The sequence below is a fragment of the Schistocerca gregaria genome, chromosome 9, assembly GCF_023897955.1.
Source record: "Schistocerca gregaria isolate iqSchGreg1 chromosome 9, iqSchGreg1.2, whole genome shotgun sequence".
NCBI lineage: Eukaryota > Metazoa > Arthropoda > Insecta > Orthoptera > Acrididae > Schistocerca > Schistocerca gregaria.
Window position 1 is genome coordinate 176137861 of NC_064928.1, and position 16975 is coordinate 176154835.

Here is a 16975-nt window from a genome sequence, read left to right on the forward strand (position 1 = left end):
ACCATATTGTAGATAAGGAATGACGAGTGTGCAATATTTCTTATCAAAATTATTCTACAGCATTGCCAAAGAACTTCCTAGTGGCATCCATACAGAAGCAAATCTGTCAAAGCTAATGTGGAGCTCTTTCTTGTCCATAGAACATTTCTGGCATTTGCTCATCTTTACTTGATTCTTTTACAGCTGCACAGCAATACAAATAAATGTGTCAAGATGGGATATACACTTTTTAAGTCACATCTTTTTCGTGGATTGTAACATTTGTTCAAAAGATAATTATCAGGATAAAACAAAACTATTGAAACTAAATTAAGTGGGAATTCTTGGTAGTTGATGTCTTTCTTTCAGGCAGTGCTTCATTTTGGATAACTGCATCATCTGTGAAGAGTCTTGAGGTTGCTGTTAATAGTGTTCACAAGGTTATTAACATGCAACATGAACAGCAAGGGTCCCAACACAATTCCCTGGGTCACACCTGAAGTTACATCTGTAGCTGTTGATGTGTTGATGAATCTCCATCCAGGATATGGTAAAGTGCTGCAACCTCCCTACCAAAATATCCTCAACCGAGTTATAAGTTTCACTTGATACCCCCATACAGTTATATTTTTGATAATGAGTGTAGATGTAATACCAGGTCAAATGCTTCTCGAAGATTGAGGAATACTGTTTCTACTTGACTGCCTCGATCCGCAGTTTTCAGTACGTCACCGTAGAAAAGTGCAAGCTGCGGTTCAAGTGATCGATATCTTTGGAATCTGTGCTGGGTGGCATGGAGTAGGTCATTCTGTTCAAGGTACCTCTTTACATTTGCCCTACGTCTGTGATTGCTAGCAGTTTTATTTCCCTTCTATGTGGAGAGTCTGTTTGGGGGCAAGGTATCCTAATATTGAAACATGTGAAACTTTACAAAAAAATTTCACATGCAGTCTGTTAGTTGTTTTGCCATTGTTTAGGAATGGTTAGTCATTATTTGTTCTTAAGTTGAAAACTTCACTTTGGTGGTAAAAGTAACTCTGACAGACGGCACTTTCAGACCAGAAATTAAAGTGTGTGCGGTTCTAGAACATTCACCACATTTAAGAAAATATGAAGTGTGTACTTATCAAGTTCGTTAAATACACAATGATCCTTAAATATGGTATGCGCCTTTCCAAAATATTATACACTAGATCCCTACAAGTAATACACTGTCACCTACAGGTCAGCATCCAGCAACAAAGTAGTGTACTGCTGGTTGCCGCCCTTCCCATATGCCAGCAACAAAAGACATCTCTGCTAGTAAAATCATTGCAAAGAAAGAAAAGCCCCCCCCCCCCCAAATAAAAAAAAGTGTAGGCCAAGAGCAGAAGAATCAGAAAGCTATACCTGTGATCAATGCTATGACAAGTACAGAAAAAGTAAGGAAACTGAGGAGACTGGTTCTGATATCTCTTCAAAGAGTGACACCGTGTATCATGTTGATCCCTTGGGAGAATCCACACTAGATCCTATTTTAAAAGACAGATCTGACACACGTAGATGGAGGAGACCATATCTTGGCTAAATGTAGAGGAAGAAAGAGTAAATCACTGGAAATAACCTACAAGTTATGGTTCTAAGGTCTTGTGGACAAGGTCAAAGTAGTTCTCACATTGAATGTAAAAGAAATTTCTCTTACTAATAAAAGTGATGTGATATGGAAATTGCCAATTCCTCTTGTTGCTACTGGAGTGAGAAATACCTAGTAAGGAAGTGGGAAACATCTAATGAGACATCTACTTTGTCTTTAATAGTTCTGTTGAGATTAATAAAAAAACACAGTACTTCTCTTCTGTGTATCTCTTAGTTTTTTGTTAGTGTCAATGTATTATGTATAATTGAAAACAGTTCCTACCCATTTCTGATTGACACTATAATATATTAAAATAGGAAAAACAAATAAATAATTTTCTGTAGTTCACTCTGACTTAAGTTTCATGCCGTAAATACCACAGAAATACCCCCCGCAGAAAAACCTCAGCTATACGTACATATCATTTTGTGTGTTCTCTATATCATTTTTAAGACCTGAGACCTTTCAGTGTGTGTCATATTTAAGAATTTCAGTTCAAAAAGTTATAAACTGTTTTTATTTTGTCTCATCTGCATTTGTGACTTTAAGAAATTAAACACAGTTTCATTTTAAAGCAGCTTAAAACTCTCTAATATTTACAATTTTTCACCAAACCGTAATTTTTTTCCCTTTCAAAAAGACAGATTTTGTGATTTTTGTATCGTTTTTAAGTCACCTTACTTTAATACTTAAGATACTGGCAATAATGAGTTGGTTCATTGTATTGTGTTTATTTCTGACCAGTCACATAAATACGCATTGAAATTTATGTTGCAGGTTGTGGAGCTAAATGATAGTCACGGGCAGCTGATGGTCCACTGGGCTGGCGAAGGGTCGGATGTCATCATTTGTTTGGCCAAGGACCCACCTGGACTGTACACGAGGGCCCGACCTTCTTCAGTATATATTTCGTATGATTACGGAGACAGTTTCGTGAACGAGACAGAGAAGTTTCGTGTTGATGCCGGAAGGATAGTGTATCCAACCTTGGACAAATTTTACAATCACCCACATTTTGTTTCGTATGTAAGTAGATAAATATCTGTTTCTGAAATATATATAAATAAATCTGTGTGGCCTAAAGAATAGAAAAGTGATAGTACTAACTTTCCATGTGCAGTACACTAGTTCACAGCATGACAGTCCTGTGTTGCCAGTGTGAGGATGATTGTTGGCAACCAATGGTAGGCAAAAAGAGGAGATGTATTTTGAATACATAAATTGAAAAACTATTCATCCTTCAGTGATTAGTTTCCTCATATTTGCTTCTAAAGCCTTAATGTATCTTCTGGAAAATCAAATCCTCTGTATGCTGAGTAATCTCTTGGAATGAACTCAACTTTTACGTCAACATACATTTTGGATTACCTGCTAGTTTTCATCTGCGAGCTTTTTTTAAATGCAGATAGTAGCACACATCAGTAAAATAAAAAAGTTTTCTAATATGTTATATGGTTACCTTGTAACAGGAATTTGTTTCCACATGAACAGGCAACATTTACTTGCATAGCTGACATATATGGAAATACTAACAACAGCATTTGTAAATTGCGTGTCATAGCAATGTAACTTATTTAAAAAAAAAAAATTGGTTATTTGACATTCGATATTACAGCTGCAAATGAGAATGACCAAGGGTCAGAACTGGCCACTAATGAAACATAAATCTGAAAGTGGAACTTCAACTTTTCCCACTAAATTTAACAACCTTTGGCAGTTTATGGTTTTCAGTGGTTGCTTCAATTGCCACTGTTTTTATCTTTATCAGTATTTTGAAATGAAGGCTGTGATCACAGGATTAATTTTTACCATAATTGTAGGTCTAGATCACATTGAAAGGCGACAAGGGTGGTGGTGTGAGCTAAGGCATTGAATGTAATATGAGAAAAAACTAATCCATAGTTGCCCAACAGTTCAAACAGTGATGACAATTCACTTAGTTTCAGGGATTATATACATCTTACATTACTTTGTGTTGTAATTTTGATGTATATCATGTGCACAAAACTATCTTGTGAACTTGTGGGATTATGGCTACAGTTTCTTGAATAAGATGTGCACTCTGTGGCTATGTTTATACCAGGATTTCACCCAGTAAATTCATCCTACTGCTACGAAAATATCCTCTTCCTTGTTGCTCTCTGTCTGATAGCTTCCAGCCGGCTGTTAAACAGCACCTATTGTGTTCCCATGACAAATGAAGAGTAGTACCAGCATTGTCCACAAGGAGAACACGGCTAGTGGCATAATCAGATTTCCTGTAAACTTCACTCAGTGGAAGAGGAGCCAGCATGAGTGAAAAAGTCTTGCCTTACCTGTAGATGTTCGGCTGTTTCTAAAAAAATGAACATAGAAGTTTTAGATGTAATTTAGATACCTACTAGTGTGAGATTCGCTCACCTTAACTAGTGGCGTAATGACTGGCATTGAAGCATCTCAGTTTTGTGTCCCACCTTTGAAACCTGATTATTGTTTCTATTTATTTATTTATTTATTTATTTATTTATCTGCCCATGTCTGTAAAAGATTACTACACAAATGTTTTTCAATGTATTTTGGTATAATGTTGGCCTTATTCATCAAGTAAGTGTATGTGCAGTAAATAAATCAAAAAGAAAGAAAAAGAAATTATTGAACAGAAAAAATTATTTGAAATTGTTCTCTGTAAAATTCCTGTATTGTCTCGATTCATAATCAATAGTGAGTGCCAGTTTTTGGAAAACTGGTGTGTTATGCGTGATTTGCTGCAAAATTATTGCCAATGTGGTAAATATTTAGCTGGACTGAGCTGCTTGTGCACTAAAAGGTGTCTAAATTGTGTCGAAAACTTTGACACTTGTTTTCTCACAAACGGTTGAGTATCTGCTATGAAGCTGAGACATGTTTGCTTATTTTGCTGCCTCTTCCACTGAGCAAAGTTTCTGGCACTTGCTGTTTTCTCCTTGTAGTTAAAACATGCAACACTACAGTCACGTATGCCAGATCTCTCCCCTAAGAGTCATCAGTTGCATCTCTCTGGGGTACTGACAGATACTTGGAATTTCATTTTTGCAGTATGTAGATGGAACTGGCCCAGACAGATAATGCCATGTGTCAGTGCAAAGCATTGGTTCATTTCCTATTGCAATTAAAATTATTTGTGAAGTGGAATTTTATGTGCTCCTTTGATGGAGCAGTACCAAATTAGTCTTGTGTGATACTGATAGCCAGTACTCCAACAAAACTGAATGATGCTGCTGCATCTCAGTAGCAGTCAGTGCAGGGAAGGGTGGCATACTGGTCGCTGCTGAAGTGTTGTACTGACCCTGGTAATGCACTAGACTAATTTGGGTCTGCTGTATCAAAAGGGCACGTAAATATCCGCATTAAAAATAATTTTGTAATGAGAAATAAACAGATGCTTTCTATCAACACTGGGTGTCCCGTGACAGACTTGATAAGCAGTATTTGTTCGGGCTGATTCCAGGTGCACAGTGCAAAAACTTATCATCGCAGAAAATGTGTCTGGGGGTTGAGGCTATCACCAAGTTTTAATTTTTGTGTGTTAGAATACTTACAATACACTGTATTTGATACTTCTTTTACAGACTGTATTCACGGACCTTGCTAACAGACTGGTGTACTCAACTTTAAACGATGGACACAGCATACGTGTGTCCTATACTAATATATCATTCACACCATCTGACGTTCTCTTCAGTGACTCTGATCCCCGGGTATTTTTGATTCTTGACAGAGAACATCAAGATCGTGGGGTGAGTATATTGTCATTGCAGCTCTGTTTGTTTTCTGGGGTACTAAATATTGGTTACAGATTGTTGTTAATGTGTTGTAATGAATTTTTTTGCTGGAATGCTTTGAGTTTCTATAAATATTTGCATAAACTCTAGTGCTAAATGTGTGCTCGTAAATGATAGGTACCATTCTTGCCCAGTCTTTTGTTAATGCGCAGACCACAGCAAAGTATATGATGACTAGTACATTGAGGAGTGTGCTATTGCTCAACCGATATAGTGAAAGCTAAACTTTCCTTTACAGTCTTTCATGTAAAATGATTAAATAGTGTGAAAATTTCATTGGCAAGAAATTTACTTCACATCATGAAACTTTTCTGACCGAAGTAATCTACTACTTCTTTTCGTTTTGACTATCTGAGACCATGTTAATTCAGTTATCTTTTATTTCTGCTGGTCTTTGTCCTTATCCAATATTCTTTCATTCTCATACTTTGCAACTTCCTTCACTCTTCTTCCACAATGCTTTTGCCTTGTGTGTAATTTTGTCATGGAAACCACGGCAGCTTGAATTTGGAAGTAACCCTGTTAGAAATCTCTTTTTCCTTTATTCATATTTCTTCCAGACCCCTTTGTACCTCTCAGGTCTAGCATACTTTGGGTCTCCTGTTCACAAGATACTGTATTATCTGATGTATCAACTTCCTCAAACTCCCTCGGTTCATTCTAAGGATGTGTCCGAAGAATGTCCTCTGTCTTTCCTGACAGTGTCAGAGAAAGTCTCTGTCTAGGATACACTTTTCAATTCAGTTGTCTTCTGTATTGAGTGTCTCCTCCTCTTAGGGGCTGTACTATCCTCCTGAGAATCATATGTTCCAAAAGTTCTGTCCTCTTAAGTAACACTGTTGTTATGAGGTACAGAGATAAGTTTTCAGGGTTGATTACTGTCTGGCAATGTCCCACTTTTTCATTGATTGAAAGAGTCTTCTTATTGTAAATGTTCACGGTTAGTTTTTATCCTAAGCACATCTTGTTTATTTGTCCTCTCATAGCTTCTGTTATTTCAGTCATTAATGGACAGTTCACTTTTTGTGAACCGCACTGAATTATTATAACTGCAACAGGCCTCAACTGAAATCGTTGCGGTTGGTTTTGGTGGGAAATACTCTTCTTGTAACAATTCAAGAAAGGCACTGACCAATTTAAGTGTCTTCACAATGAGACCGTATCAGTATACCTCAGTTGCTAAGAATGTTGTATGCAGAAGGATAAAGGCTAAAATTTGAGTTCCTGTCTGGTAAAGTTTTGTAACAGCAGCACTCTGCCACTGAGGCAGGTGTCATTCTATAATTTTTGTTTATGTGGTGTAAAAAGTGAGTGTAGATAGAGCTCTCGGGCCTTTTCACTATCTTCCTATACAAGTAGTGCCTGTCTGTTGCCAAGGTGGCCTTTCAGCTATTGTCACATTGGCATGTAAGCAACACTCTTCTGTCGATACACAGGTGATGAGGGAAGTGTATGTTCAATGGACCACTGATTTTGCTCATTTTTGCACAGTTGTAGTTCATAGCTAGATGTAAGAAATTCTGGTGTAGTGCCAGGTGTTTCTCCAGCATATTTGATAAATTGTGGTTCACAGTTCTGAGAGTCTATTGAATTACTGCACGAGAGCACCAGCCACTGAGCAGTGATGTCAGTGCAGACTGAAAGCTTGGATATAATATAATATAATTTAATTCTTCTGCCCTTCCCCCTTCCTGTACCCAACCATCTTCTCCCAAACACTTGTACTGCTACAAGGAATGATGTTTGTATAGAAAGGAACCTTAACAACTGCAAAAAAGTCTTTTCCTTTTTCCTAAATGAAAGAGAAACCCAAAAAAATGTTCATCACAATTATAGTCACAAATCAGCTCGGCCTCTTCTGTGGTTCTAAACAAAATACAGCTCTGTGGATTTGGCTCCAATTAACTCACTAGAGCTGGAACTAAACACTGAAATAACCAGTACCTGGAGAGAGCTGTTTTACAATGCAGAAGCCTGCTGCTCATTGTTAGACTCTGTCACCGATGACACATCGACAGGAGCAGAATCGAGGGACTGCGGGCATTCGGTTCACAAATCGGCCAGCTGTCGTCGACGGGAACTATCCACAATGATCCCTGGCTTTCCTTAAGTAACAACTCTCCAAGAAGAGAGAAAGTGTAGTTTTGCAGTTTGCTGTTGCCTGGCCAGTTGCCCAGTGGTCCATAGCTATCAGTACCTCGCCCGGCAGTTTGGGGCTATATTTGAAAATCCCAAGTGGCTGCTATGGACTGTGTGAACATTGCATTCCATTGACAGGCACATTACAGCCGTCATGCATGTTGCGGCTTGTACCTCTGGGCACCATAGTAACAACAATAATAATTATAGTGGTGCATTTGTGACTAGGTGCAGTCCAGGTATAATAAAGAATACTATTGAAATTAGCAGGTAGAAGCTAGCTGTGAGGATGGACAGTTTGTGATTTGGAGAAGTGTAGGAACATGTGAGACAATACTGACCCTGTGCCTGACTTTGGAAGAGGCAAACTTACATTTATAGCATCTATAGATTAGAGAAAGCGTATAACAGTGTTCATTGGTATACACCCTGTGAAATTCTGAAGGTACCGGGGATAAAACACAGGGAACAAAAGTTACATACTGTTTGTACAAAAACCAGAGTGCAGAAAGAGAATTGAAAGGCGTGAAAGGCAAGCATGAGTGAGTGACACAGAGTTGTAGCCTATCCCCCATGTCCCTTCTACAATGCCACACCCAGCAGTAATGTACTTCTACAATGCCACACTCAGCAGTATGTACTTCTTTATTGACAGTAAACCTAAACGTAAATGGGCATTTTTATTACCATAGAACAAAAGTGAAAGCTCCTATTGTTTAATATTGCAGTGTTAAATACACTCCTGGAAATGGAAAAAAGAACACATTGACACCGGTGTGTCAGACCCACCATACTTGCTCCGGACACTGCGAGAGGGCTGTACAAGCAATGATCACACGCACGGCACAGCGGACACACCAGGAACCGCGGTGTTGGCCGTCGAATGGCGCTAGCTGCGCAGCATTTGTGCACCACCGCCGTCAGTGTCAGCCAGTTTGCCGTGGCATACGGAGCTCCATTGCAGTCTTTAACACTGGTAGCATACCGCGACAGCGTGGACGTGAACCGTATGTGCAGTTGACGGACTTTGAGCGAGGGCGTAAAATGGGCATGCGGGACACGGGGTGGACGTACCGCCGAATTGCTCAACACGTGGGGCGTGAGGTCTCCACAGTACATCGATGTTGTCGCCAGTGGTCGGCGGAAGGTGCACGTGCCCGTCAACCTGGGACCGGACCGCAGCGACACACGGATGCACGCCAAGACCGTAGGATCCTACGCAGTGCCGTAGGGGACCACACCGCCACTTCCCAGCAAATTAGGGACACTGTTGCTCCTGGGGTATCGCGAGGACCATTCGCAACCGTCTCCATGAAGCTGGGATACGGTCCCACACACCGTTAGGCCGTCTTCCGCTCACGCCCCAACATCGTGCAGCCCGCCTCCAGTGGTGTCGCGACAGGCGTGAATGGAGGGACGAATGGAGACGTGTCGTCTTCAGCGATGAGAGTCGCTTCTGCCTTGGTGCCAGTGATGGTCGTATGCGTGTTTGTCGCCGTGCAGGTGAGCGCCACAATCAGGACTGCATACGACCGAGGCACACAGGGCCAACACCCGGCATCGTGGTGTGGGGAGCGATCTCCTACACTGGCAGTACACCTCTGGTGATCGTCGAGGGGACACTGAATAGTGCATGGTACATCCAAACCGTCATCGAACCCATCGGTCTACCATTCCTAGACCGGCAAGGGAACTTGCTGTTCCAACAGGACAATGCACGTCCGCATGTATCCCGTGCCACCCAACGTGCTCTAAAAGGTGTAAGTCAACTACCCTGGCCAGCAAGATCTCCGGATCTGTCCCCCATTGAGCATGTTTGGGACTGGATGAAGCGTCGTCCACGCGGTCTGCACGTCCAGCACGAACGCTGGTCCAACTGAGGCGCCAGGTGGAAATGGCATGGCAAGCTGTTCCACAGGACTACATCCAGCATCTCTACGATCGTCTCCATGGGAGAATAGCAGCCTGCATTGCTGCGAAAGATGGATATACACTGTACTAGTGCCGACATTGTGCATGCTCTGTTGCCTGTGTCTATGTGCCTGTGGTTCTGTCAGTGTGATCATGTGATGTATCTGACCCCAGTAATGTGTCAATAAAGTTTCCCCTTCCTGGGACAATGAATTCACGGTGTTCTTATTTCAATTTCCAGGAGTGTATAAATAAACTAAATGAGTATTGGGTGATAGTGTTAACTAAATATATGTCACAATTAAATTTTATTACAGTGAAACAATAAACCTTTTAAATAGGCAACAGCCATAAGCTCAGTTGTAGAGTAATGTGAATTATCTCCTCACTTTTAAAAATTCATATCTTTGTTCAGTCAGATATCAATGTTGAAATTTTTGCAGTGTGTTGGTATCACATAGGTGCACAAACTGTGAAAAACTCATTTTGATATTCAGTCCCACCTGAGACAACTATTTCCAAACTTTACAAAAAAAAAGAAAGAAAATTTTCAAATTTCAAAAATTCATAAAAAATTAAGGAAACATTTGTAAGTGTTCTTGTTTTATATGAGGCTAGTAGTGTATGATATCTAACTATGGAAAAAAAATAGCTTCTCATAAATCACTCCTTTTTGGGCCTAAAAAGTGGATTTTTGAAAATTTGGATACCAAACTTTGGAGGTCATTTTGACTGGTAATTTTTGAATTTCGAGAATTTTGTGTAATACACAATTTGTAGAAGACACTTTTCTAAAAACAATCATGTCAATTGCAATGTTGTAACTTAACCCAGTGCAGAGATATTCAAATTTTTGCTAATGTCTCCAGATTGAAAAATCGCCATGTGCCAACAATAAAAATGGCCAACATCCAGTAAAGGTGCAAGATAAATTATTGTAGAAAACTGATTTGAACTTCTCAAATGTAGGGCAATCACACACAAAAAAAATTAAAATATTTAAAAATGGTCAAGCAACCATCACTGAACCACTTCATACGGATTGACCCAGCCCCGTCAAATGGCTGCCCATATTGAGTCACATTACACCCCTTGGAAGATGCTCTTCTCCGTGTGTTTAAGAGCGTAAAGGAAGTCTGCAACTCCTACCCATCCAGATGTAGTTATATTAGAAAGACTTTCTTTGATCAAGAGAACCACACATGAATACAGGCGAGGACCTGCACTCGTGCCTCAGCTCAGACTAACCGACTTGCCCTTCACACTGCCATATCTTACCCAGTGTCAGAAGGAAACCTCCTGGCTTTCACCAATCACACAGAGTATATATATATGATGTTTAGGAGAACATGCACCGTAGTGGCAGAAGCATGGACTCCTTAGACTGGGTAAGGTTTCGTCTCCAAAATGTGTCCGCAGTCTTGGTCTCACGGTCGTGTTTCGCTTCCCTTGCACGGGATCCCGGGTTAGATTCCTGAGGGGGTCAGGGATTTTCACCTGCCTCAAGATGACTTGGTGTTTGTGTTGGCCTCATCATTTTATCATCATTCATGAAAGTGGTGAGATTTGGCTGAGCAAAGGTTGGGAATTTGTACGGGCGCTGTTAACCGTGCAGTTGAGTGCCCCACAAACCAATAATAATCAGCATCATCATCCAAAATGGAGCAGTTAGGCAAACCACCCACTTCCTTCCTTCCCTCCACATAGCTCTCGATCTTGCAACCTCCTTCATAGTGCAGAGTGAAAAACTGTAGTATGCTCATTAAATGTGTGTTTCTTTGTGAAATTTCCTCAATTTTTCAGATTATTTGTTTTACCCGAGAAAAGTTTCATGTATTTTAAGATTTAAGATCTTACTCAACAGTTTGTCATTGAAGTGGCAATTTGAGTGGTATGTTGGGCTCTTTGAGTGGCTTGACTCAAATTAGTTTTGCGCTACTCAAATAAATTGCAACATAACAGTGTAATAAATCAATTGAAAACTATTCACCCTTATTTTTATGCAGAAACTTCAAAAGCTGTGTAATTCATGCTGTTTTTGATGTTCAGGATTTTTTCATGTGCATGATGGTTTTTTTTTTTTCCAGCTGTGGGTGACAGCAGATTTTGGAGTTAGTTTTACTCAAGTGCAGCAACGAGTGAGGACCTTCTACTGGTCGGGTCCTTGGGCCGATCCTCCACTGCTGTATGTAGAGAGGCAGGAACCGTCCGGGGAGTCCACAGTCATATCATCAAAGTCCCTGTTCTTAAATGATAACAGCAGCATTGTCATACGGGATGTTCTGGATTTTCAGATCAAGGGAGACTTTGCTTTTGCCACGAGGCGTGTAAATGTAAGTGAATTTCTGCTTCTTACTACATACTTTATAAATATAATTCTGCAAAGATTTATACAATATAAAGTGCTGATCATTTTAATCTAACATCACAAAGAACATAGAACACAATTATGGAAGGTTGAACAGCACATCATCTCAGCTTACATCTTTTCCATTGTATTTGCTGACTGTCTTTTGAAAAAAGTTGTATACATGAAAGAATCCTGGAGATACTAAAAGGTATCAGATAGATTATATAATGGTAAGACAGAGATTTAGGAACCAGGTTTTAAATTGTAGGACATTTCCAGGGGCAGATGGGGACTCTGACCACAATCTATTGGTTATCAACTGTAGACTAAAACTGAAGAAATTGCAAAAAGGTGGGAATTTAAGGAGATGGGACCTGGATAAACAGACTAAACCAGAGGTTGTACAGAGTTCCAGGGAAAGCATAAGGGAACAATTGACAGGAATGGGGGAAAGAAATACAGTAGAAGACAAATGGGTAGCTCTGAGGGATGTAGTAGTGAAGGCAGCGGAGGATCAAGTAAGTAAAAAGGCGAGGGCTAGTAGAAATCCTTGGGTAACTAAAGAAATATTGAATTTAATTGATGAAAGGAGAAAATATAAAAATGCAGTAAATGAAGTAGGCAAAAAGGAATACAAACGTCTCAAAAATGAGATCGACAGGAAGTGCAAAATGGCTAAGCAGGGATGGCTAGAGGACAAATGTAAGGATGTAGAAGCTTATCTCACTAGGGGTAAGATAGATACTGCCTACAGGAAAATTAAAGAGACCTTTGGAGATAAGAGAACCACTTGTATGAATATCAAGAGCTCAGATGGAAATCCAGTTCTAAGCAAAGAAGGGTAAGCAGAAACGTGGAAGTAGTGTATAGAGGGTCTATACAAGGGCAGTGTACTTGAGGACAATATTTTTGAAATGGAAGAGAATGTAGATGAAGATGAAATTGGAGATAAGATACTGCGTGAAGAGTTTGACAGAGCACTGAAAGACCTATGTCGACACAAGGTCCCGGGAGTAAACAACATTCCATTAGAACTATTGACGGCCTTGGGAGAGCCAGTCCTGACAAAACTCTTCCATCTGGTGAGGAAGATGTACGAGACAGGCGAAATACTCTCAGACTCCAAGAAGAATATAATAATTCCAATCCTAAAGAAAGCAGGTGTTGACAGATATGAAAATTACCGAACAATCAGTTTAATAAGCCACAGCTGCAAAATACTAACACGAATTATTTACAGACGAATGGAAAAACTGGTAGAAGCCGACCTCGTGGAAGATCAGTTTCGATTCCGTTGAAATGTTGGAACACGTGAGGCAATACTGACCTTACGCCTTATCTTAGAAGAAAGATTAAGGAAAGACAAACCTACATTTGTAGCATTTGTAGACTTAAAAAAAGCTTTTGACGATGTTGACTGGAATACTCTTTCAAATTCTAAAGGTGGCAGGAGTAAAATACAGGGAGCGAAAGGCTATTTACAATTTGTGCAGAAAGCAGATGGCAGTTATAAGAGTCGAGGGGCATGAAAGAGGGAAGCAGTGTTGGGAAGTGAGTGAGACAGGGTTGTAGCGTCTCCCCAATGTTATTCAATCTGTATATTGAGCAAGCATTGAAGGAAACAAAAGAAAAATTCGGAGTAGGTATTAAAATCCAGGGAGAAGAAATAAAAACTTTGAGGTTCGCCAATGACATTGTAATTCTGCCAGAGACAGCAAAGGACTTGGAAGAGCAATTGAATGGAATGGACAGTGTCTTGAAAGCAGGATATAAGATGAACATCAACAAAAGCAAAACAAGGATAATGGAATATAGTCGAATGAAGTAGGGTGATGCTGAAGGAATTAGATTAGAAAATGAGGCACTTAAAGTAGTAAAGGAGTTTTGCTATTTGGGGAGCAAAATAACTGATGATGGCTGAAGTAGAGAGGATATAAAATGTAGACTGGCAAAGGCAAGGAAAGCGTTTCGGAAGAAGAGAAATTTGTTTATATCGATAATACGTAGATTTAAGTGTCAGGAAGCCGTTTCTGAAAGTATTTGTTTTGAGTGTAGCCATGTATAGAAGTGAAATGTGAACAACAAATAGTTTGGACAAGAAGAGAATAGAAGCTTTCGAAATGTGGTGCTACAGAAGAATACTGAAGATAAGGTGGATAGATCACGTAACTAATGAGGAGGTATTGAATAGGATTGGGGAGAAGAGAACCTTGTGGCACAACTTGACTAGAAGAAGGGATTGGCTGGTAGGACGTGTCCTGAGGCATCAAGGGATCACAAATTTAGCATTGGAGGGCAGCGTGGAGGGTAAAAATTGTAGAGGGAGACCAAGAGATGAATACACTAAGCAGAATCAGAAGGATGCAGTTTGCAGTAGGTCCTGGGAGATGTAGAAGCCTGCACAGAATAGAGTAGCATGGAGAGCTGCATCAAACCAGTCTCAGGACTGAAGGCCACAACAACAACAACGACATTTAAAAAATATATCAGGCATATAGAGTGGAACAGCATGTGACCTAGTTTCACAAAAACTTATTTAATTCCTTGAAAGTAATCAGGGTAATTAAGAAAAACTTAATTATTGATATGAAATATTACATGAACAACTGCTGCCACCTATTTAAGTGAAATGTCAAAAAGTTCATTTCTTCAAGGTCCATCTATTTTGCATATAAAAAGTTACATTACTCTGATGTTTTAAGTATCAGAATGGTTTCATTCAAATCAAGTACTAAATTCAGGACATTTGGAGAATAGAAGACACTAGTAAAGCAAGGAGATGTCAATAAGATCATGGATTCTGAACAAAACTTTAAAGAAAGAAAGGAAGAGAGAAAAAATCACTCAAATGTTTTGTGAAATTATTTGTTTGAAAGGAAGAATTAAAACAGATGGGAGAAACATATGGTGGACCTTTCAACAATGCTGGAAATCTTGTACAACAAATGAGATGTGTCAAGTGTTTATCTAATCTGTTTCATGTATTATTTTTAGGCAAATCATTTTATAAAGAATTTGATTTTTATTTGTATGTATAAATGAAATAGCTTCAAACTAAAATGTAGAAAATATGCAGCACAGAGGTCACCTCAAACAAATGCTGAGCAAAAGAAAATGTTTGCTTATGGGGATCTAATATGTCATACAAATTATAGCATTTGCTATTTATTTCTCCTTTAAATTTATATGTCTGGCTACTGTAAGACCAAGTAAAACAATATTTTGATCACTGGTTACTGACAGTGTGTTACAGTTTGGTACTGTCGAGTGGTGTCCATACCACTAGTAATTTGCTGCAATTACTTGAGTCATTAATGAGGTTGCTTGTGTATTATGGCCTGTTTGCATGTTTTGAGCTTCCTGTGATTTCATACACCATTTCATTTATGCCACTTTTCCATATGGATTGTTATAGATTCTTGTAGTTTCAGTGTGTAATGTACCTTCTTCTGAATAAATGTGATACCACTGCAGCCGAGTGAACAATTAATACATTCAGTTCGAATGTGCATCAGTGAGTAACATCTGTGTACTTTCTTTTCTTTCCTGCCACTTTTGCTGTTTTGATCAATGAGGCAGTTCGTTATTTTAACTGAGCTGTCAGCTCATGCCAGAGATAGTTCCTGAAGGGGAAAAACTGAAGAAAACAGAAACAGTTCACTTCCATTCCTGTAGTAAAACAGCTGGTGTCTAAAAATCAAAAATAAACACACAGCTTACAAAATAAACTGCACTTCTACTCATAAGAAAAGGTAAACGTTATAATGGCAGTTTGTTACAGTCTGAGCTATTCAGTTACTTTGCAACTTTCTCAACAAGTGATTCTCATAAAGTGAACTTAGTAATAAAAGTTTAAGATACTGAAGGAATGATTTAAAGGTTCCATTCTGTACTCCTAAGATCAAACATTTTTATAGAGACATGCAAATTAGTGAGGACCATGGACCTTGCCGTTGGTGGGGAGGCTTGCGTGCCTCAGCGATACAGATGGCCGTACCGTAGGTGCAACCACAACGGAGGGGTATCTGTTGAGAGGCCAGACAAACGTGTGGTTCCTGAAAAGGGGCAGCAGCCTTTTCAGTAGTTGCAGGGGCAACAGTCTGGATGATTGACTGATCTGGCCTTGCAACATTAACCAAAACGGCCTTGCTGTGCTGGTACTGCGAACGGCTGAAAGCAAGGGGAAACTACAGCCGTAATTTTTCCCGAGGACATGCTGCTTTACTGTATGATTAAATGATGATGGCATCCTCTTGGGTAAAATATTCCGGAGGTAAAATAGTCCCCCATTCGGATCTCCGGGTGGGGACTACTCAGGAGGATGTTGTTATCAGGAGAAAGAAAACTGGCGTTCTACGGATCGGAGCGTGGAATGTCAGATCCCTTAATCGGGCAGGTAGGTTAGAAAATTTAAAAAGGGAAATGGATAGGTTAAAGTTAGATATAGTGGGAATTAGTGAAGTTCGGTGGCAGGAGGAACAAGACTTCTGGTCAGGTGACTACAGGGTTATAAACACAAAATCAAATAGGGGTAATGCAGGAGTAGGTTTAATAATGAATAGGAAAATAGGAATGCGGGTAAGCTACTACAAACAGCATAGTGAACGCATTATTGTGGCCAAGATAGATACAAAGCCCACACCTACTTCAGTAGTACAAGTTTATATGCCAATTAGCTCTGCAGATGATGAAGAAATTGAAGAAATGTACGATGAAATAAAAGAAATTATTCAGATAGTGAAGGGAGACGAAAATTTAATAGTAATGGGTGACTGGAATTCGAGTGTAGGAAAAGGGAGAGAAGGAAACATAGTAGGTGAATATGGATTGGGGCTAAGAAATGAAAGAGGAAGCCGCCTAGTAGAATTTTGCACAGAGCACAACTTAATCATAGCTAACACTTGGTTTAAGAATCATGAAAGAAGGTTGTATACGTGGAAGAACCCTGGAGATACTAAAAGGTATCAGATACATTATATAATGGTAAGACAGAGATTTAGGAACCAGGTTTTAAGTTGTAAGACATTTCCAGGGGCAGATGTGGACTCTGACCACAATCTATTGGTTATGACCTGTAGATTAAAACTGAAGAAACTGCAAAAATGTGGGAAATTAAGGAGATGGGACCTGGATAAACTGAAAGAACCAGAGGTTGTACAGAGTTTCAGGGAGAGCATAAGG

General features: G+C 39.6%; 1 protein-coding gene across 1 annotated transcript in view; it reads left to right on the plus strand.

Annotated features, from left to right (window-relative positions):
* Positions 1–16975, plus strand: part of LOC126291582 (sortilin-related receptor-like) — a 177820-nt gene that overhangs the window by 17708 nt on the left and 143137 nt on the right. Inside the window, 3 exon segments of the mRNA XM_049985115.1 lie at positions 2372–2620; positions 5182–5349; positions 11532–11777. Of these exon segments, the coding sequence (XP_049841072.1) occupies positions 2372–2620; positions 5182–5349; positions 11532–11777 (663 nt within the window).